The sequence below is a fragment of the Cygnus olor genome, chromosome 2 (genome assembly GCF_009769625.2).
Source record: "Cygnus olor isolate bCygOlo1 chromosome 2, bCygOlo1.pri.v2, whole genome shotgun sequence".
NCBI lineage: Eukaryota > Metazoa > Chordata > Aves > Anseriformes > Anatidae > Cygnus > Cygnus olor.
This window is the reverse complement of record NC_049170.1, coordinates 7,106,792-7,133,517: the sequence shown is the minus strand read 5'-3', so window position 1 is coordinate 7,133,517 and position 26,726 is coordinate 7,106,792. Positions and strand designations below refer to the sequence as shown.

General features: G+C 46.1%; 2 protein-coding genes across 7 annotated transcripts in view; both read left to right on the top strand.

Annotated features, from left to right (window-relative positions):
- The window catches only part of PRKAG2 (protein kinase AMP-activated non-catalytic subunit gamma 2), a 218,302-nt gene extending 211,565 nt beyond the window's left edge, over nt 1–6,737 (top strand). For all 6 annotated transcript variants that reach the window (XM_040546201.1, XM_040546202.1, XM_040546203.1 and 3 more), the window contains 3 exons: nt 1,062–1,208; nt 3,603–3,696; nt 5,979–6,737. In XM_040546201.1, coding sequence (XP_040402135.1) covers nt 1,062–1,208; nt 3,603–3,696; nt 5,979–6,010 — 273 coding nt within the window. In that variant the 3' untranslated portion in view covers nt 6,011–6,737. The remainder of the gene's footprint in view (nt 1–1,061; nt 1,209–3,602; nt 3,697–5,978) is intronic.
- A 6,098-nt stretch (nt 6,738–12,835) lies between these two features.
- The window catches only part of RHEB (Ras homolog, mTORC1 binding), a 40,823-nt gene continuing 26,932 nt past the window's right edge, over nt 12,836–26,726 (top strand). The window contains exon 1 of the mRNA XM_040546200.1: nt 12,836–13,175. Within this exon, the coding sequence (XP_040402134.1) occupies nt 13,124–13,175 (52 nt within the window). The 5' untranslated portion in view covers nt 12,836–13,123. The remainder of the gene's footprint in view (nt 13,176–26,726) is intronic.

Genomic DNA, 26,726 nt, shown 5'->3' with positions numbered 1-26,726 from the left:
TAATACAGGATGAGTTTTGCCTCTCGCTAGAAGCAAACGAGTGTTAATAGTTATTCTCTGATTGAATGACTAGTACATCTAGGTTTTTCTCTTCATTTAGATCAGGCTGATATCTTACACTACAGCAAAAAAAATCTGTAAGATCTTAGGTGCATATATCCTCAATATTCTTCAAGTGCACCCCATCAATGCTATTCCAGTTGTCAGGGTCATCTACTTACTGTAGATCTCTATGTACACTTTGTGTGTATCTGTTTCAATGATTCCAGTAGTGTTGTCTCATCAGTAAATTTCATTTCTTACTCAGGTAAGACAAAATGTATTTCCTTTGCATCTTTCCTACAAGGAAAGCTTTTGCTAGTCTGGACAAAGTCCTCATGCTCCAAGCAGGCTACTGTTCTTAGAATGCAAGTTGGGAATGTTAGCTTTCAAACTCTTTTAACCCTGTTGCTTTTACTGGGGATGGACTTTCTTTTTTATTATTCTATAGTACTTATTAAATTATATTTTAAAAATTGTTAAATGGCAGTGCCAGCACAGTCCAGGAGAGGGAGTTTGAGCCCACAAATAAGACAGGTGAAGAAACCAAATTTGTTCTCTAGTTGGATCTCCAGTAGCATCTACTTTATGGCTCATGTTCAGAGTAGTTGGTGTCCTCGCCTGTCCTGTGAAAAACAAACAAAAAACTATATATTCTTAAAGTGTATTCTGTGTATTCTAAAATCTGTAGAACTCCATCTTCACCTTTTCCTACTGCTTGAGGCAAAAGCAGGATGAGTGCCATCAAGCCAAATATCAGATAACGAAGTAAGGAGATTTTCATTAGCCTACTGCATAATCACAAAACAGTATTATCAATTAATCTAGTCTGTCATATGGTGTTTAACATAATTGCATGCTTGACTGTTCCCGAAAACTGAAACTGAAGAGCATCTGGTTTGTTTAATATGGGACTTGGAACAGGCTCAGTTTACCCCAGAAATGTGTCTACTTGATGCCAAAATATTTACTTTACTGAGTACTTTATTACTAAGTAGTGAGTTCTTTGCCTTGTTTTTCAGAATCTTGCTGCTGAAAAAACGTATAATAACCTAGATATCACGGTGACGCAAGCCCTACAGCACCGTTCTCAGTATTTTGAAGGTGTTGTAAAGTGTAGTATGCTGGAAACACTGGAGACCATTGTTGATAGAATAGTGAAGGCTGAGGTGAGTTTGCTTATAATTTTTTTTTCCTTTACGGTAAGTTAAAAGTTGTATGACCAAATACTGCAAATTTATCCTTTTCAAGTTATTTTGGTTACTTCAAGGAAATATTTTTTCCATATCTACATACGTAGGTATCAATTTGATTTATAGACTCACAGATGCTTAAAGGGATGTGGAAAATACAGTCTGTAATAAAGCCTAGTTATTTGCGCTGCTGGCTTACGATATTAGTTGAATGTGAATGTTCAAAGCTTTGGAGTTTGGGGTTTGTGGGGTTTTTTTTGTTTGTTTGGGGGATTATTTTTTTTAGTTGTTGTTGTTTGTTTGGTTGTGTGTGTGTGTGTTTTTTTCTTGGGAAGAATCAATTTTTTTCCAAGCCTGCCGTAAGTTCTGCAGGGAAATAATTCTTTGAATGCCAGCTCAGAGCTGGGTTGCTTGGCCCATTGTTCAGGAAATTTAATAGATGCATAGGAATCCCACACTGCTCTCATACAAACATTGTGAAACAAGGCCAGAAAATAAATCCTTGTGACAAAGAATTCACCAACTGCTCTTGTAAATGATTTCTGTGGTTTTTTTTTCCATTCTTTACATTCTTACACATTCCATTCTCATACGTGGAGGTGAAAGAGTATGCAGGTCTTCCTGTTATGCCTCTCTGCAGAAGAAAATCAGTATCACCAGTCCTCTCTGAGGTGTGATCAACTCCATCTAGAAGATTTAACTTCTTCAATTTTACAAGTTTCTTTTTCCATCTTCAGGGCCGTAACTGTGCATGTACTTAATATGAGTAAAATTTCCACTTTGTGAAAATTTCCACCCCTTACAACCTACATAAGACAATTTTTACTTCCAGCTTCCTGCATCAGCTTAGTTTCATCCTGAAAATGAGTAATTTTAGCATTGCTGATGTACAGATTCCAAACGTGGCTAATCTTATTAATATTCTAAGAAACTTTAGACATTTGGGTTTTCAGAACAACTCCTACCCTTTGGTTCAGCCTAAACATAGTGAGATTATATGGAAGAATGAGTCAGTCAAAGCTACAAGTAAGGCAGTAATTAATGCTATTTTTAGCTGTCAGACAAATGCTTGATCTTACTGGGAATGAAACAATTATATTGTCCATTTTTCTTGAATTTATTACACTGAGAAGAAAAATGAAGTACGTGCATGTACCCATCTGAAATATCGCCAACGTGGTTTCATCAAAAAGAAAATGCAAAAATATTTTCTCTCACTTTGCCACTCCTTTTGTTTCCCCTCTGTGTCAGGAGGGTATGACTGTTCAAATGCATCAGAGCTTCTCTTTTTTTTTTTTTTTTTTTGTATCAGCCTGGCAATGAAGTGGTTGACCTCAGCCAAAAATTAACATATCCATTAAATCAAGACTCCTGCAGCTTTCTTGCTATCACCTCTGTGAAAAAATGAGAAATTCTTTCCACGTTTTGCCATTACATTTTGATGATTTAGACTTTAAGTAGAAGGGAGAGAATTCGCTTAGATAAGAAGAAAACCAGGAGTAGGCTCTCGCCCCTTGACAAACACCCTTTCTAGGTTCGCTTCTTTGTGAGCTGGCTCAGCCGTGATGTTTTTAGTTACCCAGCCCTGTGCCCAGTTGTGCTGGGCCCTGGTGCCGGGGCTGAGATTAGGGCACTCTCCCAGTTCTGCAGCGGTCTTTCTGCTGAAGCCTGCTCCCGGTGCTGAGCCTCAGGATAGAGCAGCACCCTGCTACTTACCCTGCAGTTAGAACAAAAGTTTTGTAGTATAAAGTAGCCCATAGGACAGAGCTGTAAGGATAAGCTCGATATTCAAAAATGCAGTTTAAATCTAAATTTGTTCCAAATTGTCCTCTACAGTGGGTTTCCGTAGGTAAATGGAATCCTTCTTCTGTCCTCATGCAAAACCCAGACTTTGTAACCAATCCGGCATTCAGCTGCGGTTGTGTAGCCCTGTGAGAACAGTTAGGCCAGAAACAGTTTTGGCATGTCAAGATACAACAAGCTTCAGTGCTGTGACTCTCTCTGTTGAGAAAGTATGTCTCAGAAGGAAGCCTGAATTGATTTCATTTTATTTCATTGAGATTGCAAGCTAAGCTAGGCAGAGCCTGTGAACTGGGGAAAAGCATTGGTGTTATCTGAAAGCAGAAGTGTTTTTAAGACCTAGATACTGGCTTTTACCTTTGTATTTCAAATATGATTTTGTTGTTGTGTCAGACAGCTGTGTGCTTTTTAAATGCATGCTAGTTTTCATTTATGCAGGGCCAGCGTGTTTGTATCACTGTGTGAGATTCAAAAATTCTCTGTTTCTACTAGTTTAGGATTTTTTGCATTTCTTCGCTTTCGTTATTAATTTAAAACAGAAGAATCTCAAAATATTTTCCCTGCCTGTAGGTTCATCGTTTGGTGGTAGTGAATGAAGCAGATAGCATTGTGGGTATCATCTCCCTTTCTGACATTCTACAGGCTTTGGTACTCACGCCAGCAGGTACAGTACAGACGTTGTGTTGTAACGTTTGCCATCAATCAGCGGTGCACACAGCTTGCCGGTCGTAACTGGTTTAACGACAATAACACATTTTGGTTTTAAAATTTTGTAACTGTTTGGTCATAATTTTCAATACGTTTCACTTCTCTTCAGGAAAAAGCTGGCAAAATACTGAACTGTCAGTCTTCTTTTTTTCTTTTTTAGAAAAGAGGTCTTAATTACTAACAGGAAAGGCAGGATGAATGTTGCACGCATAGACATCTGCAACAGGGCACCTTCCCCACCTCCCGGAATCTCTGTACCCTGGCAAGCTGTTCCTAGCGTGCTTTCCACGAGCTCTGCAAAACCACCCCCTCGGAGCACTGCAGCTGTTAGCTCTGCTGTGGGTTCTGTTGGCACAGCTATGTCAGGGACGTCGCCCCAGACTTCCGGAATTATTCCAGTAGAAATCCCTAGTGTGTTACTAACATGATCAGGTTCCTTTTAACAAGAGTATCCAGCAGTAGATATAATTCATTCTGCTACTTCATGCTGGTTGTTTGGGGTTTTATTTGTATTTTTTTAGTTTTGCCCAAGTTACTGATCTGCTTTATGGTCTTAATTGTAACTTCACTTTGATCGTGTAAATGAGATGGCTTCAGTGTCACAACTAAAGCTAAGCCCTCTTTCAGCTTTGTGACAAAGACAGAAAAGGTTTTAAGGATTACAACTTTTGCTTTCAAAAATACCAGGCTAAGCAGACAGACCCAAATGTGTACTTCAAAAAAAAAAAACCAAAAGAGAACAAAAAACTAAATGAGCTTAATGGGTCAAAGAGGCTCATTGCCTAGAAGGAGAGTGGAGGGGGAGAATGAGAGCGGTAGATGTCCCTCCTAAGGTAGACATGTAGAGAAGGTTGGGGTGAAAGTGCCAGGCAGAGGAGGTCATTTCCCTCATGACTGGAGGGAAATGTCGCCTGACCTACAAGGATGGTGGAACTTTCAGTTACTGTTAACGAAGTGAAGTTTAGACAGAAGAGATTTATCTGGATTTTGAGAAACCAAGAGCTTTTTTTATGGGAATTGCACAGACACTGAAGATACGTTTCTGTGAGCTGATCTAACGGTGCTCTGTCATTAAAAAGGGGAGTTCCCCTGCTCTCGTACTCTAGGTCAGGTGCTTCTGTTGCTTAGCGTGTGGCAGCACCCGCTCTCATCAGATCCCTCTGTGAGCTGCTTTAACTCGTTGATCTAACAGGAAACTGAGCCAGCAAAGAAGCTGTGGAGTTTTGTCAGGCAGCACCCCAAGCCAGCACGCAGAAGAGTCTAGTGCAAGAGTACAGGAGGCAGAGCAACACGGGGCAGGATTGTGCTGCTGGAAGAAATGGGGTGAGGAGGGTTTTTTTTTAAGGAGGCACTAGGGTTTGTCTGATGAAGCGAGGATGTTTGCAACACAGATCTAGTCTGTGGAGTTCAGAGTGTGATTCAGCTCTTGAGGTGGATGTGTAAGAACGACCAGATAAATCATGCCCTAAATGTGTCCATTTCTCTTCCCTGACTAGAAAGGAAAATACATTGGCAGGAATTAAGACCAGTGTACGCCCGGGGAAAAAAAATCAGCTGTGATGTGAAGACTGGATGTATTTAATGGAGTTTTCAGTGTTGGTGATTATACATTACAAATAGTAACTCCAGGTTGCTGGCAAGAGATTCCTGCTCTCCAGAGCTGGATGCCGAAGCCAGCTCACCGCAGGATTCAGCCAGTGCCCAGCATGTGGCTAGTCTGAGAGCTTGGAGAAGTGGCAAGATGCTACATGGTTATGCTGAACAGGACTTTTGGATCCATACTGTAATCAAAACCTGCCTCTGAGCCAGGAAAAATCAGTCAACACAGCGTAGTTAAACTGAATTCCGACAGGGTTTTTATTTCTCAAGTAGGACCTCACTTTTTCAGACTATTTTGATGCTTAAGCTTGGCTTCTAACAGATGGACAGGTTTGTGGCGTGACATTTTGGTTGGGCTTCTTTTAAATAATGGGGAAGAGGGAAGGTAACGATGCTTCAAAGCCAGTTTTAGTAACATCCACCTTTGCAATGAAGTTAGAAGCAATAGTGGGCTCAAGGCCTTCCTTGCTCTGATCACGTTGGCAGTCCTGAAGTGCGTTCTTCATAGATGGGTCCAGCACAAGGATTCCAATAATGTGTTCAGACAAATTTTGCAGCATCCACAATGAGCCGTGCTTGTCCGTGAGCCCAGTGCCGTACGCATAAGGAAATCACACGTGCTTTCCCTTCTGTTAACAGGTGCCAAACAAAAGGAGAACGAAAGTGAATGACTGCTGTGAATGTATAAACGTTTGTAGGAGAACTTGAACAAAGTTTCTGGGTCAAGTATGTCTCAAGAACAGTGACTGCAATAGAACAGAGCAGGATGGTTGAGGATGTGTATTGGGACTTAGTGATGGATGATGAGTCTCTTCCCCCCCAGTGATGTCGCAAAAAAACAAAGCAGCATGACAAAAGCTTATGTTAAAATGTAGGCTTGTCTTTCAAAACGTCTTCAGAACATTTGCTGGAAGACTTCACATGATGTCCTTCATTAAAATGCACTGTATTCTGAAACTTTTTCATTTTGTATTTGACAGAAGTCACTGGTCAGCAATGGATATATGTGACATAAGGCAAGTGTATGGCATATTCATATCATAGTGCCTTATGTCAAAATACAGCAATATGTCATCACTGTTGCCCATCACTGTCAAAGGAAGTATTGTGCTAAACGAGACACTGTATTTGAATGTGAAAGTCTTTAAACCTAAACCAAATCAGTTTCAGTTCTCATTAGACTTGTCATAAAAGCTGTAATTTGAAGATCAGTAGACTTCTTTAAAACTTTAATGACAGTTTTGTGTTAAATGTTGCATTCTGAACCGAGATGTAAAACGAGACTGATTTTAAAAACAGCTTTATTTATTTTTACTTTCATGACAATTTTTTACACATCTTTGGTGGATAGCTAAAATTTCACCATATCCATTAATAAACTGTTGATTGTTATACAAACAAGTGGTAGATTTTCTCATTATTTAAAACCTTGGAGTTGCAGAAGCTGTGGCCTGTTGATCAGTCCACGTTACTTGAGCTGAAGATTCCAGAAGCACGGATCAAAAGTGCTCCGTACTGTAACGCACGGGCACCGGGGAGGAAACGAGGTGCCGGAGAACAATACTTTCCTCTGTATTAAAGTGTAAAACGATAGTTGTACAACTAAACCGAACCTTGTGATTGTATATGACTTGTACAGAAGCTGAGAAGTGAGGAAGGCTGCGGGGTTTTGCTAATGTAAATGTACTGTAAAGTTTGAAGCTGAGCTTTTTATAATTGTAGATGGAAGAAATTAAACCCTACAACATCAGTCTGGTTTTAGCAGTCCTTGCCACGTTTTTTCACACGTATAAAAGCACGCGCATTTGGGTTAGTGTAAACTAGACGGAGGCATTCTTGTTTTCCTTCAACCTGAAAGACAGCTGTTGGTTGTGGCGTCACGCAGGTAGCACTGCTCTTGAAAATACTCTGTGAGAATGCGGTCCTGGAATAAGGGCAGTAAATTGATCTATTATTTTTCCACGTATAAACATCGAGGTAAAAGGTTAACCAGTTTCAGTTTGCTCACAAAATGTGAGGTCTTTAACAGTAACGAGAAGCCCTTTCGTCAGAACTTCTCGCTTCCTATAAGAAATTAAATTTTGAAACTGAATGGGTGAAGATTTTTTTCCTACTGGCTTTTTTCACGTGTACAAAAATGTTCTTGTAGCACCCAATGGAAAACCATTCTCTTAAATTTTGCCTCAGTTTCTGACTCACTGAAGAACGTTGTCTTCTCTATCACCTTTTCTGACTGGGTAAATACCAACCGTGCTCCCCGCAGTTGAGTTGAAGTAGCTCTCTTTGGCCTTTTGGGGTCTGGTGCTGGTTGCTGCCCCGCAGACAGCCCCAGCCCTGCTCTCATTGCCTGCGCTGGGGAGATGGAGTGACAGGAGCTAGGAATAGCAGCTCCTGCTCTTTGTGGGGTATGTGTAGGGGAAAATGTGTGGTAGATTGGAACTTGCTGTTAAGGATACGTGGTCAGTAGTACCTGTAAATGCCGCCTCTGAATTACAGCCTTCTCTACAAGATACTTGTAAGGGAGTTGCCCGAATGCATCACTCCATCTCGCTCCACCTAGTGCCAGTCTGTGAGCATTTTCTTCAGCCCCGTATTTAAGATATTTTTAAAAATGAAGGGTTGAGCCACTGATAAATGCTTTTTTTTTTTTTTCATGTACATATTTTTTTAGCACAAAGTCTTTTGGCCCTGCTCCATCCAGACAGCTTTGGGCTTGTCTGCATAAATCAGTATGCAGGAAGCCAGAATGAATTTGCAGTTTTCAAACAACCATGCACAGACTCCTTATTTTAACGTTATTATAAGTGCTGTTCATGTGTTGTGAACACAGGGCTAGCAAAATCATTGAAAGCAGTCGGTGATGCAAAACTGTATTTAGAGAATTTCCGCCCTCGGTGATAAAAAACTGTACTTAGAGATTTTTTATTTTTCCTTTCTAAAATTCAGTTCTGAATTATAATTTTTAGTAGGATTGCAATGTAACTGTAAGTATGAAAAGAGCACCAGCAAAAAGGGTCTTTACCGTGCCGCTCTCCTTGTCCTGGCACAAGTACCTCTGCTGGTGCATAAACAAAAGTAAATCATGTCTTTTTAACACGGATCGGTTTACTACAGAGCTCGAAAAAATGCTTGTTGCAGCTTCAGGAAGGGAAAGGAGTAAGTAAATGAGGGTAGAAAAGGGAGGGATGACTCAGCAGCATGTACGGCGCTCAAATGACCGAGCAGCTAAAGCTTTGATGTCGGCCTCGTCCCTTTCACGTGGCTCACAAGAGGTCTCAGCCAGAGAAATGAATGAATAAAATGTCATTAAGCTCAAGTTCTTGCAGAATTGTCTTTTTCGGACAGACGCAGTCGGTGCTATATGGCTGAGACTCCAGCAGTGATTCCCCCTCCTCCTTTTTTTTTTACAACAACGTGGTGATGCTGCAGTAGAGGTTGCAGTGAGTTTCTGTTTAGGTGATTGATTTCTGTGCTTTCCTGTGCGTTTCCTTGCCAGCAAGAGATGTCTGCAAGAGATAATTATCCTAATGTGCTTCTCGGTCTTGAAAGGGAGCAGAGGGGAGGCTGGTTTTAACCTACTCTGGATATGTTTAGGTGTTAGAAATGGTCTTAGGAGAATTATTCAGTTGAGCGTGGGGTAAGCTGGAGTCTTTCAGTTTTGGTCCAAGCAGAAGTGAAACCACGCGTGCTTAATCCTCGCGTACAGCAGGCTGGTTGTACTGAGCTCTCCAGCCAGTGCTAGGAGGAGCTGGCTTGCTTCAGGAGTTTCTGTGAACTTTCACACCTTATACTGCCACATTAAACATTTACTAGGGGTAATTTGCAGGGGAAAATGTCATTCTGAGTAATTTAATACTACCCTTGTATCCACATCACGTCTGTTACACAAAAGGAGTGTTCCGCAGACACTGCGATTTGCTCTTAACTTCAGGTCTTAATTTTAGTGCAGCTTTGAAAGCCTCTTTTTTAGTACCTGCTTGTTTTATGACAATTTTATTGATTCCCACTGAAGTGGGCAGGACCAGGTGACACGCACTCGCCTCACGTCGATCTCTGGAGCGTGTCCGTGCCCCCTGGGGACCAAGAGCTGAGGCCAGGAGCCCGTGATGCCAGTAGCCCCAGTGACTGGAGTTGCAGGTACCACTTAATGGTGAATTAGTCCCTTAATTTATTTTTTTACTATCATTTTGCCAGTGTTTCTAACCTGATAATGGAAAATGTGATCACTGTCAAAATTCAGGAGGGAGCGGGAACAAGTGTAGGATTGAACTAGATGTACTTTCTAACCTCTGTGGGCAGTAAAGTGTATGCTGTACATGCGGAAGCACGCCCAGTGCTAACAGGGGGAGCACTTCAAAAATTCCTCAGGAAGGTCCTGATTTGCCAGAGGATCGAGCAGGTAATTAAATTGGTAATTGCTGTTATAGGAACTGAATGTACAAGTCGGAGCTGTTCTGCGTTTGGAATATGAGCAGCACTGTGTTCGTGGGCTTGGATGTTCTGTATTGTCAGAACCCAGCAGTTCAGTATTTTTCTGTTTCCTAAATGAAATTCATCGCAGTTTTTCCTCCATCGCAGCAAAGCAGACACAGGCAACAAAAGACAGACACGTTCCCTTTTCTCAGCCACATCTGGTCCTGATCTCACTGCATATACATGTTCTACTTGTGCCTGCACTTCTCCCTTTCGATATATATATTTTTAGAACATAGACCATACCTGATGTGTTGCGTTCACTGACCATGCCTGTTGATGACTCATTTACAATAAAACTAATATAACTTGTCAACTAAACCAGTGCCAAGAGTTTGATTTGGAGGAGTATCTGGCGAAGCGAGGTACTAAACTAGCTCGGAATACGCCTGGAGCATGGGCGCGTGGCATACACTGCACGTCCCAGTACTCTCTGAACTCCCTTGCCGTTTGCAGGACAACTGGCACGTGCTCTAGGAATGACGAAGCTGGAGCGGTGTGAGGGAGGGCACAGGGAAAGCCACGCTGCTGCTGCTGCTGCTGCTGCTGCTGCTGCTTCAGCACGTTGCGGCGATCGCACCTGGAGCACCCGGTCTAGGTTGTTAGGGGAAGAGAATTTCAGGGCAGGGCTGCTTAGCGAGCGCGTGAAGCTGCTCAGCCCAAAATGTATAAGCAGTACCAGCCCAAATAAAGCACAGTGCACTAATCAGACATGGTGACGTATGCTTCACAGCTAAAGCTATGCTCTCCCGCTGCAATAGAGCATTCCAGGAAGTGTTTCCATTTATCCCAACTAGAAATAAAACAACAGCCGTCTCACGATGCAGATCAGCTCCTTTCTGCTTACGCTGCTGCTTGTGTGGCACCATCCCAGAGCGTTCTCAAAGGCCACTCAGCAACAGCACCAAGTCCTCGTGTATGGGGAAAGGACGGAGCTGGTCTCAGAGCTCCCCATCTGCCCGTTTCGAGTGCCCCAGTCAAGACAAAATGAAACGCTTGAGATCCTCACGGCATGAGGATTAGTCACTTCCTGCCAAAGAACCAGTGGAAGAAAAGGATGCTGGAGGTTTTTCCCAAGTTTAAAAGATGCCACAAAGGGTGAGTTCTGGGTTCCTGCCCCACCTCGGGCTGAGCAAGCGTGGATGTTATCCTAAGATGAAACAACTCCATTGCAGCTAGAGGCAGTAAAGGGGAAGGGAGGCGGGGAAACCTGTGGTCAGAACCTGTGGTACTAAGTTCTCCTAAATAAAAAACAGAGTGAACAAGTGTAAGTTAACAGAAATGAGACAAAATGACAACAGCCCAAAGGTGAGTGAGATAAGAGAAAAAGAATAAGGGAAAAGACCCAAGCAGCTAAGGAGAGGTGTCAAGGAAGGGAGCTAAAAACCCCTGAGAAATGAAAAAAATACTGGTGCTTACCACTCCTTGCTCTGGGCATGCAGAAGGATCTGGATATCGTGTCTGAAAATGTAGATGAGGTTCAAGCAGAGTGATAAGCACAGGGCCTACATTCTACAGGCAAATCATATGAAACGTAAGGCTAGGGAGGTTGAAAGGACGGCTCCCAGAGACTTCATGTGTTTCCAAATCCATTAATATTGTTGCAAGGTAACTCCTACCTCAGTTCTTCCAGTCCTTGGCTTGGTAAATGGCCCAAACTTTGGACAATGACATGATTTGAGAAGGAACAGGTGCAAAGATGACAGCACAGCTGCGGAGAGATTCAATGGCAGTGAGTATCAATGGTGCTGGAACACTATGGCTACTGCAGGTCTCGTGTCCTTTGATATACCACACAAGGCAAGGAGGAATACAGAGATCTGCATCGGGCAGGACGGCCCCTCCAGAGAGCTTTCAACAACGTGACTGTTCACAGAGATGGAGTTTCTGCATGTTACTCTTCTTCCCCAACCTGACCAGATCCATCTGTGTGACAGGATTGTACCAGTCCTTACGGTGTAGTACTCTAGAGCGATGAAACAGGGGGGATCTGTCCTGTAGTATGTGGAGAGGAGAGAGGTTGTACATGGAGGAGCACACACAACATCCACCACAGCTGTCAGTATCATGACCAAGAACGTAAGCCCCTGATCATCTGATCTTCAGGAGCAAATGGCTTTTGCATACAAGTAGTTTCTTTGCTGTAGTTCCCTGCCCTCTTACCAGGTCAGAGGAATGCCAGCACATGAGAACGAGTGGCTGACACCAGGGACAAGACCGTTTTCCCCTAATATCATCTGACTGTTAGGTTGCTTTAGTACATAATGTAGTATAATAATAATAGAGTAACAGTTTAGTATAGTTGTACATAGTGTGTGGAATTGCACATCAGATATATGGATGTACCTCCCCAAAAGAAAATATGCACATGGAAAATCTGTTTGTTACTCAAGAATGTTCGTTTTTCAAGAAAATGTGGAATGTGTGTAAAATAAGTAACAGCAGAGGGAAAAAGCTTCTTCACGAAGACCTTCTTTAATTCAGTATCCAGTGAGCGCTGGACCTGCCCTCTGAGGTACGAAGCTTGCCGGTGCTTGGAGTTTCACCTGATAAAAAGGTTAACAAATAAAAAAAGGGTAACACTTTTCCTCACTGTGGCGTCACCGTCCCTGGGGGTGTTCGAGGAGAGGTTGGACGTGGTGCTTGGGGACGTGGTTTGGTGGTGACATTGGTGGTAGGGGGATGGTTGGACCAGATGATGATCTCGGAGGGCTTTTCCAACCTTAAAGATTCTGTGATGAGCAGCAAGGAGCTATTGGAACAAAGGGGGATAACTTTAAGCACTTTAAGGGGCCGTTGGCCGGCGGGGGGGGGCGCCTCCTGAGGGCACCTCCCGCCTCCTCCCCTCAGGAGGGCGCCCAACGCCTCAGCCCCGCGCGCGAACTCAGCGACCGTTGCGCGCCGCCGGCCGTTAGCGCCCCGCGCACGCGCCCGCCCCCACCGAGGGGGCGTGGCCTGGCGGCACGATGACGCAGCAAGTTCCCCCCCCCCCCCCCTTTTCCCTTACGGGCGGCGGGCCCGTGACGCGCTGACGCGCGCGGCCGGGCGGGGCGGGCGGTCACGTGGGGCGGCCGCCGCCGTTGCCGCCGTTGCCGGTGCCGCGCGCGCGCTTCCCCCCCTCCCCCCGGCGGCTCCCCCCCCCGTTGCGTTCTCCCCCCCCCCCCTCAGCGCCAGCCTCCCCCCCCCCCCACAGCCTCCCCCTCACAGCCTCCCGCCCTTCCTCCTCCTCCTCCTCCTCCTCCTCGCCGCCTGCCTCCGCCGCCGCCGCAGCCGCCGCCCTTGATGTGGTGCGGGGCCGGCCGGGGGACAAGATGCCGCCGTCCAAGTCCCGCAAGATCGCGATCCTGGGCTACCGGAGCGTGGGTGAGAGCCGGGGACCGGTGTGAGGGGGAGGGGAGGGGGGGGGGGGGCTCGGGGGAGGCCATGTGGGGGCTGTGGGGGCCGTTTGGGGGGGGGGGGGGGGGGGCGACCGCGGCCACACCCACCCCAGCGCCACTGTGCCGGTGGGGCCGCCCTGTAACGGCTGTACCGGCCGGGGGGAGGCTGAAGGCCCCGAGGAGGGAGCCCGGAGGCCCCGAGGAAGGAGGCCGGGGGCCCCTGAGGCCCCGAGGAGGGAGGCCGGAGGCCGGCAGGGCGCCATGGCGGCGCCGCAGAGCGCTGCGGGCCCCGGGGCCGCCGGAGGAAGCCGGGCTGCCTGGCGGAGGAGGGTTTCAGGGTGGGTTTTGAGGTGATTTTGGGGTGGTTTGGGGTTAAGGAGCTGTCTGTAGGGATGGGAGGCTGCAGGGCTCGCAGCCTCCTCAGAGAGTGGCGTGTCCGTGGTCCTGCAGGCTGCCAGCACCGCTCCTCCAGGACCCCAGCCTCCAGCACTCCCCTTTCCTCCCCAGAAGTCCCCTTCCCTTCGCTCTATTTCAGTCCAATCCCTGTTTTTTGTTTTTGTTTTTTGTTTTTTATGATCATCACCATCATTATTTCCTCCCTCCGTAGAGACGCATCGCGCCGGCGCTGTTACCAGAGGTGGTGCTGCCGGTTGTACTTGTACAACCCCGTGGTGCCCCGGTGCCGCGGCCCCGCTGAGCCCCCGGCACAGCACCGCGGCCGAACCCGAGGGGAAGAACTGCCTGGAAGCGTCCAGCACGAGGCCGTAGCAGCCCAGAGCTTCTCTGGGGCTGCCCGCACCTGTAACGCCCTCGTGGTCTGCGATGGAAAGCAGGCGTTTTGGCGTTCGGGTCCTTTTCCTGATCGATCAGACCTAAAAGCGCAGATCGATGTCGAGGATAATGTGTGGCTGGAAAATACAGAAGATCCTATACAGAGATACTTTGCTGTAGAAACCCTTTTACGGTAGCGGCTGAATTAGTGTTATTTCTTTGGTTGTGCACAGCAGAAAGAAGCTGGAAAACAGAGCCTTTTTTCCAGATCGAAAAAAGGCTCTGTAAGCAGAGGAGTTTTAGGTGTTCTGTGCATAACTGCAGCCTGCCCTCGAGATGGGGTGAGGGTAAAAAGATGCTGATTTTGTATCGTCCTTGCAAGGACCGGCCAGCAGTAGGTTGATCGGTTTGCATAGTGTATTTGATGTGACTTGTCGCAGTCAGTTTTGTTGTCCTGTGTGCTGTTTTTCCTCTTTTTTTTTCCTTGGATAAAAACAAGCAATGGGCAGTATAAGTGGGAAGGAAAAATTCTTGAAATTCTGTTCTTTAGAAGCACGTGTAGGGGACTGGGTGCGCTGCTGAGCTTTGGTCCGTCATCTGTTGATGGTGAAAAGGAGCAGTCAAAAAAAATCCGATGATCGTAGGGTATGTAATCGGTTGAGAAACAAATCGGTTGATGGCACAAATAGTATGGGGTTGTTAATCCGGCGGTGTGGCCTAGAACGTTTTTGAGCAATAGTGCTCGTATGGAAGAAAGCATTCTAGAAAGAGATGGGCAAAAAGTTACCTAATGCCCATAAAGACCTACTGCTGAACTTCTTCAACTCCAGTTTTCTGAAGTTAGGGTGGTTTTAGGCTTTGTGGGACACGGTGTGCTTTATTAGGACAGCTACAAGTCATAGGAGCGCAGCAGAAGAAGGAATAAGTAGTTTTCCTCTCATTACCCTTGACAGCTCTCTGTTGCCTCGTTGCTCCTAGGTAGAAATCTTGCCTGTTAAAACCACAAAGCTGCTCCTCTTAAATACAGGAGCATCGCGTTTCTAGGAAAATACTTATGTAACAGCTCAGGCAGCAGAAACAGGTCATTGGGGTCTTGCTTCCATCTTGTACGGCTGTTAGAAAAATACGGAACTTAAACCGCGAGATTTAGGTTGGATCCTTTGTTTACCCAAGCATGCCTTTAAAGTCTAAGAGAATAACCACGTAGTTTGGCTTCAGAGAAGCTTTTAAGTCTTGCTTTGTGTCATGATGGCAGGAATACTGATCAAGTGCTGGGTTAGGAAGAGGATCTAATCTCTTCCTAGGATGAGGTTTTGGGCAATAGTTCCTTGGGAGAATGAGGGACATTACTTCTGGGGAAAATGCAGCGTTTGAATAGAGCTAATTTTCATCAGGATGGAGAATAATTCCAAAATCTGAAGGACTGCTGAAGGCTTGCAAGTTTCCTTTTATAAACAGAGCTGTAGCTGTCCTTAGCCTTAATTTTGACCCTGGAGTGAGGGAGGCCAGCTCCAGTAAGGTGTGAAATGCTTCCAGTTGTATAGGTTCGGGTAAATGCTTGGGTTGTGTGAGCTCTTGTCGTTTGCACGTGCAGCGTGGTGCTTGAGACGAGACTAATCAGCAAATAGCGACCTTTTTTTCCCGTCTCTCTCTCAGCTCTGACCTGAAATAGCCACGTTTTGGTGACAAACGTCAAGCAGCGAGCTGTTCCTACAATTGATGACTGCAGCTCTTTCAGGCTGCGAGCGTGCACGGTGATGGACAGGCGTGTCCTCCAAAGGGTTTGTGAAACGGGAGTCTCAATCTGTCACTGCCTTCACGCTGCGCCCTGGTTTTTATTGTACCGCATTTTACCCTTTTCCCGGTGTTGTCAAATGCAGCAGGGCTTGGGAGTGGTGTTTTGACGGAGTAGCTGTTGGTATAGAAAGTTCAGGAGCCTGCTTGTTTGGATACGCTCCCTCTGTCTTTCAACACCACCAGCAACCCTTCCATAGGTGAAACTACCGTGCTCCGCTGATGGGAGAGATCAGCGGCAGCCTCGCGAATTCCCGTGCAGACCTGCTGCCTGGGAAGGGAGATGCGGGCGGAGGATGTGCCAGGAACTTCAGGACTTGTTTTTTGGTGGAGAAGGCCAATCACACGTGGGTATAGCCTGCAGGTTGCGGCATGACGCTAGACAGAAATCTCACAAGAACGACGTCTTTGGCTTTTGCTTGGGCTTAAAGCGGTCTAAAAAGGAAGTTTAATTCCATCACGTAAATGTGATTGTCTCGGTGAGGTTCTGATAATAGAAATCAGGTGGATTTCATCCTAAAATCTGATGGTTTTGCGATGGGAAGAACTTGTCTTTGGTTACTGATGTCAGTTAAGTGACCGGAGCGGACCAGCTACTTGAGGTTTGATTCCAGAGCAAATCTGTCTGATGTGTGAGGAAGCGTGAGATTTCATGAAGTTAGAAGGCCTCTGCTGAAAAGAACCGTCCTACGTTGCCCTCGTTGTGTTTTAGCTGTAATTCATTATTTCCAGTTATATTTGGGCTGTATTAGATATTTATGGAAATAATTCGACCGAGAAGGTTTTGGTGTCTGGATCAACTTTGTGAATTTCTTCAGAGTAACGTTTACTCTGAAAGGCAGTGTGTAGTTGTCCAAAATGCATTCAGTTTGCTTATTTTTTGTCTGTACGAGAAAAATGTAAATTCAGACTGTGAATGCTGGTATCAGTGAGGTTTCTCGGATCGTTTTGTAAAAGAGTTTATTGCTGGGATTCTCTGAACTGATGGATTTGAGATAGGCAGGAAGGAGTCTCTTGGAGCAGATGCTTCAGTGGTAGGTTGCTATCTCAGCCTCACTTGTCAGCTTTTTTGTTTTGGTTTGCTGTTAATGCGACTGCTGCTATTCTGGAAATAATTTCTGACTTTACACATTCGGACTGATGATCTGAAAATGTTCTCTACTGGTCAGTAGCTCTGAGAGGGGTCAGTCGAGTTGCTGGTGACTCACCTACTTGCCTTTTTTTTTTTTTCCTCCAGATAAGTAGCGCTTGGTGACTTTCAGGTTTATACATAACAAACTTTCGTGTAGGTGGAAAGCAGTTTTCAGACAGAAATAGCTGTGATCTGTGAATGTGCCGTGCAGATACATAGTGAAAGAACTAGAGTTGAACAAAACTATCTGCCGAGTTCAAATTCATACCGAAAGGCTTCCAGGTGGTTGTAATGGGATAAAAAATGCTTCGTTGCCCTGCCTGAAAGGCAGAAAAAGTGGTGATAGAGACCTGTAAACGGTAAGGATAATTGTTTTGGGTGAAAAGTAGTTCCTGGTTTTGAGAACACGAGTCACTGGAGCATCAGGAGGTTGGTATTGTAAAATGGAGCTGGAGCCTTGCTTCTCGCTTCTGAAAGATGGCACCTGTTAGCATGTGCCGCCCGGGGGAGGCAGCCCTTCGGGGCTGGACGGAGGGAAGAGGTGACGGTGGGAGGCAATAAATTGCCCGCGTGACTGTCGGGAGAGAAGGAGCGAAGAAATGAGAGCTGGTGCGTGATGCAGCCCGATTTCCAGAACCCGTCGCGTCTGCGGCGTTGGGAATCCTGAGACCGAGCAGGAAAATGGAGCGCTTCGGCACCCGGCTGACGGCGAAGGTGAGCGTTTTGCCGAGCCCCGCACGGCACCAGGACGAGCCCCGAAGGCAGCTGCCAGGAGGCTGCAAGCGCCAGCTTCGGGTGCGTTTCGGCTCGGCCGCCGGCGCGGCGCAGCGGTGCGGGCTGCTGCAGTGCATCTGCCGGCAGGAGCTGGAAGCAGCGGAGGGGAGGCAGCGTGCTCAGCTGTAATATCAAGCCGGCGGGGTTATTTGAGGACGAGGCTCTTGCGTTAACTCCTCCGTTGCCTGCTCTGGCTTCCTCTCCTCGCAACGCTCGCGGGGTTTGCTTGCTCGGTGGAATGTTCTGGCGCTTGGGTATGCAACCGAGAGCTAATATCAACGGGGGAAACCAAGTGAAATATAGATCCTGTAATTCATAAGCTATAAAATGTCAGAGCTGTTCGTTTAGAGGCACAGCACAGCTGTGAGCGTGGACCTGGGGCACACAGCACCTCTGTGGTCTGCGCCGCTGTGGTGTAACCACACGCTTGGGATGAGGAGAGCGGCTCCAGAGCGATAAACTAACGCCTGGTTAACTTCCAGGAGCTCTCCTGAAGGTGACGTTCAAGGGCATGAGTTAAAAACTGCTCTCAGCTTCAGTTGTATGTTCAGGCCAAAACCTAAACAGTTCCTCTGCGGGATTTTCACATGCGCTCAAGCCCTGCAAGTACTGCGTGAGTCAAAGTTATCCTGTCGGGGTGTCAACCCACCGTGTCCTAAACCAGAAGCTGGAAACTGGGAGTGTGGTACGGGGAAACATAGAGCTGCCCTTGGTGCTTCTGAACCTGGCTCCTTAAGGACTTCAGAGGTTTCCTTTTGTTTTCAAAGGCCTCTAGTTGAGGCAACCAGCAAATTTGTTGTGAATTCGCTAGCGTGAGAAACCGAGATGTTGTTCCTGAGTTGGGGGTGGGGGAGGAGGAAGGGTGGTTGCTTCAAATTTCTCTCTTCCAGTCCTGCTCAGGAAATTTGCTTTCGTTTGCTACGCTCGCACACCAGTGGCGGCTATCCTGCGTGGGGTGGGGAAGGGAAGGCTACTGAGGAAATCCATGTAGGTCTCCATGGGATTTCAGGTTGGTAAATTGACCAAAACCAGGTGAACGTGGGCCATTTAAGACTGTGTTCTCCTTTTGAGACGTATGAAGTGCAGTGGATGCTGAATTGTTTGCAGAGAGGGGGGGAGATGGTTATATTGAACTTGTAACAGGGAGGTAAACTGAGGCAGGTGTTGAACAGCGCTGAAACAGGCTTTCAAACGCAGCTTTTCCCTAGAGCTGTGGCTGCCACTTTCTTTTTCAGTTGCCTGTAACGAAGGCAGATGCAAACGTACAGCGCAGGGTGGGGCTTCGCCTGGCACAAGCCGCGCTCACCCTGCCCTGGCAGCGGCCGGTTCCTGCCCCCACCCGTGTGCTGGCACCGGCACGCCCGAAGCACGGCCCCCAGCCCGGGGAACTGATTTCCTTCACAAATGCAGCAAGCAGCAGAAGTTGTCGCAGGGCTCGGCTCTGCAGCAGGACCGGGGGCAGGAGCGAGCGCTGTTTGGGGAGGGTGGAGCGGCCTCTCCGCGGCACTGCAGACTTTGAGTCGATCTGACCTGTTACGAAACCACATCTGTGAGTATTTTCCTCCACCGCTCCAGATAAGCGTGAACACTTTTTTTTTTTTTTTCCACAAACTTTCAGCTGCGGGCCTTCTGAACCTGAGTCGTTCCCTTGCCAGGAAAAGATAGCCAGGTAAAGGTGGTGAACCGTGCCTTGAGGAACCACGAGGAAATCAAGTTTTTCAAGATTCTTGTTTAAATAACCTTGTAGTCAGAGCTAATCCTTTCGGGCAGAATTGTGGAAAACTAAGGAGTTCGACCGGTGGTAAATCTAAACCTCATTTTCAAGTCTTCAAATTCAAATGATGCTCCAAGTGATCCAATCTTGGAATTTGTGGATGCACTTAGTGATAAAGATGCTACTGTGGATCAGAGGCAAGGTCCAGACAGGATCACTGATTGCCTCTCTCCTTTGAAAAACAGTGGAAACGAGTCTAAAAGGCGCTGTTGCGTTCCACAGCAATCTTCAGTGCTTGCTCAGCTATCCCCCAGAATATCTGTTGTGTGCAAGTATCAGTCGGCTCCTCGTTTAGGTGTAGGTATCTGTTCTTGCAGCACGGAGGTGAATCACAAGTACTGAATCTGTTCACGTGCACTGATTCTTCCTCAGCTTGCCATACGCGCTTTGATCGCTGTGTGTGCAAATTTTAAGTGTTGTGCGAAGGATGAGGGGTCAGAGTGATGAGAAAGGTGGTATAAATGGGTAGACGGGCTGCTGAAGTGCAGATTTTGGATTATCAAGCGTAACGTGCCCGTCGGGATGAAGACAGGGCAGGCGAGGAATAGCTTGTGAGCCTTGGGAGTTCCCGCAGGAGGGAAAACTGCTTGGAATTTCTTGTGGGACTTCCTACGTGAATTGGAACACGAAGAGGAAATTTATAGTTGTTGAATTTGGATGAAGTCCTTAGGAGCTTGTGGATAACGGCCAAAGATTAATCTTTTGGAGGCATAAGACTAAGTAAGTGATTTCTGAAGGCCTTTTAAGGACCAAAAGACCCTAATATGTGACGTTCGGAAGACCGGTTCAGAAAAGCTGCAGTGCTTATATCTTAAGTAGATCAGAAGTGGAGAAATCCTTACTCCCTGTCTTGGTTTGGATTATGCTTTAAACAGCGAGGTTTCCTTTCAGCTGTTTTTTTAATGTAGCAGTAAAGTTTTAATGAACGAGGGGTCAATATTTCTGGAATGGTTATCAGTATCCTTAAATATTTTAAATTGCAGCAAGCAGAACAGCCTGCCTGCAAGATCTGAGCTGGTTATTTGTATTCTGTGGAGTACTGACTTAAATGAATTTTAATTTGGAAAAAGAAGGAATACATAAGTGGTCTTCAGTGTGTGGGTGCCAACATGTGCAAGTGCAAAGCGAAATTATGCTATTAAAGTGTCCCTTGACAGCGTTGTCTCCTGAGTTAGTGGGATACATCTGTCTGGCTTCAACAGCTTGTCAGATTGTATTGCCAAAACTTCCTTCAAGATGTATGACCTCCTTTAAAGGTACTCTTGCTCCACGCAGAAGCGCTGGGATGCATCATGTGTAGGAAAACTCCATTAAATCTGTCCCACAAGCTGTCAAAACAATCAGGCACTTGACATTAGTGCAGTACAGTGTGTTTTGCATTAAGGCTTGGTCTACCATTAATAACAAATTCTTGGTGTTCTAAAATCTGTTTCAGAATCACCATTTTGAGCTAGAACTGGAAGTTTCTGCTCTGAAACTTGCACATAAGCAAGCACTCTTCCTTCGTTTGCTGCAGTACTGTCTTCTGCCTTGCTGTCTTGGGAGGTGTCCGTTTCTAATAGATGTTCTGCTTCATCCACGTGGCTTGGTGCTGGTGAATAAATTCTAAGGAGAGGTGTTAACGGCGCTATTTTAACTTCCTTCGCGTTTGTCAAAGTTCTTGACACATCTCTTGTTGGTTGCTAAACTTAAATCTAACAATTGTTTAAATGCAAGATATGTTTGTGGTCTTTTTTTCTGAGTGGGAGCCTTATGACACCTGAAGTATTCTTCTGCTTGTCCCCACTCATCTGCAGAAGTGTGGTGGTAGGACAGAGGAAGAGCTAAGTGAAAGTGCCAGCGTTTCAGGGAGTAGCTTGTTGAAACGTCTGCTAGATGAGCATCTCGGATGGTGTTCCAAAGCGTTGGGCTGTGCTTTTGTCAACACAAACCACTCGGAACAAGTGCAAGGTAATGGTGCTGCAGATAAATAAGATGATGCCTTCTCTCTTAGGATTTCCAGGCAAGATTGTGATCTTAAAAAGCCGTTCTCATTCATAATTTACAGCTGACGGTGGGGCTGTTGGGTGTACTGCTGTCTGTTCCGAAGGTCATTTGAACATCCCGTTACTTTGGCATCCAGCTGCTTATGTGGGCACGGGCCGTGTGTGCCAAAGGGTGAAAGGGTTTAAAGGCGGGGGCTGGGGAGGAGAAAAAAGCATGGTGTGTGAGCGGGGTGCGTGCAGCCAAGTCTGAAGGGCAGCTTCTTGAGGGGGAAGTTGGGCCGTGCCCCTGCACTTCTTACAGCGTGGAACCGTGGCAGCCAAAAATGAAGATGGGAGTTATTTTCCAAATAATAAGGCTAAGGATATAAGCCCTTTCTGAAAGGCTTTGCTGTACCTGTGGTAAATCTTTGCCCTTCATCTACTGGCCTTTAGTAGTTTGTGTTTTACCCATTTCTGCCAAGCAGATGTCATGTAGCTAGCTTCTTAGATGGTGTTTAAAATAGACTTGAATTTACGATTAACTGGATTAACTTATGATTTAACAGGATAACAGCTGACTAATAACCACTGCCACACTTGGAGAATTTTGTGTCGGTGTGCAGGACTCGCACGGCAGACAAATGCAGCGTGCTGCTCTGTCTGTGAAGGTCGGCCTGAAGCTTGGGGGCCTTGGGCTGTAGCCTGATATTCCTCTTCTGCTCCAAGCTGCACGGCTGTGCCAGCTGAGTGCTGGGAGCTGGAAAATCCAGCTCCTGTTGGCAAGAACTTCGTTGTGTGCTGGAGCTGGACCGGCTGGGAGACATTTCACTTGTGAAAGACAGTCTAAATGTAAAAATAGTTTAATGTCGGGTTACAGGTGTCATCATCAGTTACTTCCCTGGTGTTTGTTGTTTTTTTTTTGAGGTGGTTGGGGGGGGATTCATTTTTTTGCTGTTTGTTCTGTTGTTTTTTTTTCTTGTTCCTTGCAAAGATCAGAGTTCTGTTCTGTGACCTTTTTGTACTAGATGGTTTAAGCACTAAGGATAGATTTTAAAAAACTGTATGAGCCAACAGATGGATATGCACTGGTTCAGAAGGTGAGAAAGCCAGCTGGCTGTCACGACAGGCAAAATGTTTATAATATGTTATTGAAATCATGGGTTACCTATTCCATCTTCTCTGCCCTATGACAAAATCAACTATGTCATGTTAGATCTGTCCTTGGCTTACGTTACCTTAACGTTTCCCAAGGTTGGTGACTCTTCCACTAGGTTATTCAGTGCTCTGTGGTGTTATTCTTACTTCTGCGGGCTTTTTTTCCGGATGTTTTACCTGTCTGTCATGCTGTGATTTTAGCATATCATTACTTTGAACATTCCTTACCGTTAACAACAGATTTTCTTCTGTTTTCAGAGCCTGCTCTGTTATGTTCCTCTTCTACACAAAATCCTTTCTCAGTCATTTTTGTAGGTTTTACAGTGTGGAGTACGTTGTATAGGTGTGAAGGATAACCTAGAAAAGGGGTAAGTGCGTAAAAAGACGAGGCTTGCAATCAGAATCAGCGAGGAGGTGTCACTGACTAGCTCTGGCTGTATAAAGTGCTCTGAAGGTGCCATTTAACTGATTGTAGCTGTATGCAGCCCTGATTAGTACGGAGGGAAGGAACTTGGCACCTAAGTGGAGAGAACATCCAAGGTGCACGTGAAGTTAGTTCAAAGATCTAGAACTGAGTTGGAGGAGAGACAACAGTACCGTGAAAAAGTTGATATCAAGTCATGGGGGAAAGCTTTTTGTAAAGGGAAATGCTGTTTCAGGTATTCTGGCTGTAGTGTTGCATGGGTTTGCATAGATCACAGCAGGGACTCCCACGTGTTACTAGCGGTGACATTGTGTCCTTGTAGCAGCTGTGGCAGTGTCTTGTGCCCTGACCTGCTGCTTCCCGGGCTGGTGCGGAAGAATTAAAGTTGCCAAGACTCTACTTTATGGTCACTAAGCAATGTCTACCTGTGCGTCTGCTGACAGAGGCACAGTGGAGTTCACCGTGTCCTGCACTGCTGGTGGGAGAGAGGAGCAGCACTGATCCTTGTCTGTAGCCCTAAACGCCGTTTCTGTTTCATGCTCGGAGATCTTCGTCTCGTCAGGGTGGGTACCTCGGTTCCTGCTTCGTACAGCTTTGGGAACACCCCGCAGCGCAGGACGCGGCAGGGAAATGGTGCTCCGTGCCCGTCCTGGCCGCTGGTAGCAGCGGGCTTTCCACGAAGGGTGGGTTTTGGCTGCCACGTGCAGCGCTAGCAGTTGTTGACATCGGGTTCACCAGACTTTGGACCATCAGCAAAGACAGAAGAGCAGGTTACATTGACTGGCAATTTTAGAGCGATACAGCCTGTCTGAGGCTGAAACTGCCTTTTGTTGCAAAGATCCTCTGGTGATTATCGTACAGTTATACCTCTGTGTGCCTTTACACACACACGAGGGCCCATTCCCCACCATTTCAGTTGCATTCCCTACAATTCACTTGGTGTTACGATGTGCTCGGGGTCAATCTCCTGGGCTTTCCTTTTTAAAATAATGCCAGGAAAAATTCACTGACACTTTCAGAGACTTAGCCTTCTGCTTGGGGGTGGTTGTGAGCAGCAGTGAGACGTGGTGGGCACAGCTTTGGGCACGGTGAATGCTGCGGCCCTGGTCCTCAGATCCGTAGGGAGGACCTTTCAACCGTTTCACTGACACGCAGACTGAGGTCTTTCGTATTGACGAGGGTTCTGTGCTGTTGAGGTTTTCTGTTGGTGGCGTAGATCAGGTGGCTTAAAGCAGTGAGATGTACAGCACGAGGAAATAGGGAGGAGTTCATCCTGCTGTCTAACCGAAATGCAAAGTTTGGGTAGAAAGACACGCTCCGTGTTGTTCAATGGCATGCTGTCGCACCAGACAACCAGCAGCACGTGACTCACTGTGGCTGGTGTTAGCTTCAGCCAGTTGTGTAGAAACGGAATAAGGAAAATGTCTGCAAACCTGCTGTGAACCCAAACAGTTGTTTTATCACCTGCAACGTGCATGGAACGTAGCGCATAACCACTGTGGCTGAATTCAGCGGTGCTGCAGGTGCAGTTCCTACCTGTACCGCGGATGGGGAGCTAGTGCTGGTAACTTCAGGAAGGTCTGCCTCTTGAAGAAGTGCTAAAACCTCCTCGTCCTGATATTTCTGACTTGCAAAAAGGTAATTTAAGTTGTACGCCCCAGTAAGCCCTAGCTTCAGGAAGGAACTGACTGGAAGCTGGGAGTTGCTTTGTGTTGAAACTGAAACTTTGAAGCTGAAAAAGGGGAATGCGTGGAATGCTTTAAAGCAAGAGACGTTTTTATTTCTAATGGCACAGATTTTTAAAGCTGGTTTAATGATGAAACAATGGCAGTTACTGGAAGGATTTTTCAAAGGCATTTCATGTTACACATACCCAGTGATCCAAGGAAAGGTCAGGTTTATTCAGGTCCCTAATTATCTGCCTGAAGTGTGTGCACAGGGAGAATGGACTTGACTTCTACCCAGCACTGAGTTAAATTTGGCCTCTTGGGGGGAAAAAATCAGTGTAAGGTTGAGTCTTTCCCTCCAAGTGCGTCATAAACTAAAACATTAGGGTCTGATTTTTAAGTTTAACAAGCTTCCCTTTCAGAGTACAGCATATCAAACTGTAACACCAAACATTTAGTTTAGCAGCAAACTCACTAATCAGGGTAGCAGCACGTGCCTGGCAGGTTGAGTTACCCCTGAGTTTCTGCTGTCACCTTAAATGCTTTAGCCATGGAGCTGCAGGGATGCAGGGTGTCTGCAGGCAGTCTGAAGAGAATCCAGAGGACTTTGTTTATCTGCACAAGTGAATGTCTGAATTTCCTTGGTTGTGGGGAGGGTCCAGGATGCAGTTCACCTGAGCTGTTTAAAGCACCTTTAATGCAACCATCTGTGAATACTGTGGCTAGGTGAGATGCATGCCATACAAGCTTCTGGATTTTTTTTTAAAGCCTTGTAGCAGCTTTTCCGTCTTTAACAACTGATAGTTAGCATGTGAAATTAAAATCCTTTATTGAAAGGGAAATATCAGGCAAACTGTGTCACTTTTTCTGCTGGCAAAGGTAAGAAGCAGAGGTAACTGCACTGTGTACAAAAATACCTGAAACTTATCTTCTGATAATCATCTGATGAGGTTGGTGACTTAAATGAGGCAAAATGGACATGTGGAAGTGTCAGCTGAGCTGTTGCATTAAAACACCAGAATTTTTCTCGAAGTACTTCCCTTGACACCCAGTGCATTGCAACAACCTGTAGGTGAACATGGAAGGGTGAGCACTGCCCCTGGATAGAGCAAAGTGGTTGTTCCACATCAGGGATTTCCTGCTTTCCTTAGAGAAAATTTTATCTAGAGAGCATTATTAGGACTTCGTGGTTTGTGTTTCGAAGGCTTGTTGCTGGCAACCTAGCGAGGGCCTGCACAAACGCCTGTGAGTTTGCCTGCTTTGAAATGTGAAGGAAATGAGGAAGCCGTCTGACTTCCGTTCAAAGGGACTCTCAGATTGCTTCTGGCTTGCAGAGGAATACCTTTGATAAACCTCAGAAAGGTTGTGCAACGCAGGAGGAAGGGAAACAAGCACGTGTCCTGTTCTTCCACCAGGCTTGTGTTCTTCATACTATCGGCTGTCACGTGAACGTCGTCTTCTGCAGTAGGAGTGGTTCTTGCTACAATACCTTGCCTGAGACCTCAAATACCTTGCCTTATGTCCTGATGGGAAAGTAGATCAGGAGAGGGCAGGGAGCGGTTGTAGCAACAGCATGAAGTGCCACAGAAGTTGAAAAAGAGCTAGCGTTGTCCTGAACTACTGTTCCAGTTGTCATTAGGGTCTCTTCTGTTCCTGAGGTCCCTCGCTACTTAACCAAAAGTTGTTTCGCTGAGGTTCTCACACATCTGCTGTTTGAGGATTTGTAAGTACAAATCTTGTAGTTTGTCCTTGAGAAAGCTCTGATAGCACCTTGAGAGGAGTGCCACCAGTCCTGGAGTTGTGAATTGAGCATGAATATCAGAAGTGCAGCAATTGAGCTCTAAGGCTGTGTCAGAGATTCTTCTCTGGAAGTGTGAGAAGATCTTTTTTTCAATCCTGTTACCATACTGTTGATGTCACAAGGAAATCACTACAAAATGGGTAAAACTGCATCTCAAAATAGATGTATGTGCTATGACTATAGGTGATAATTCCTCGTAATTAAAAGTAGTATTAATAGAACTAAGTTGTATCTGAGTAAAACACAACTCGTTGTATTGTCTTCAGAAGTTTAGGAACAGA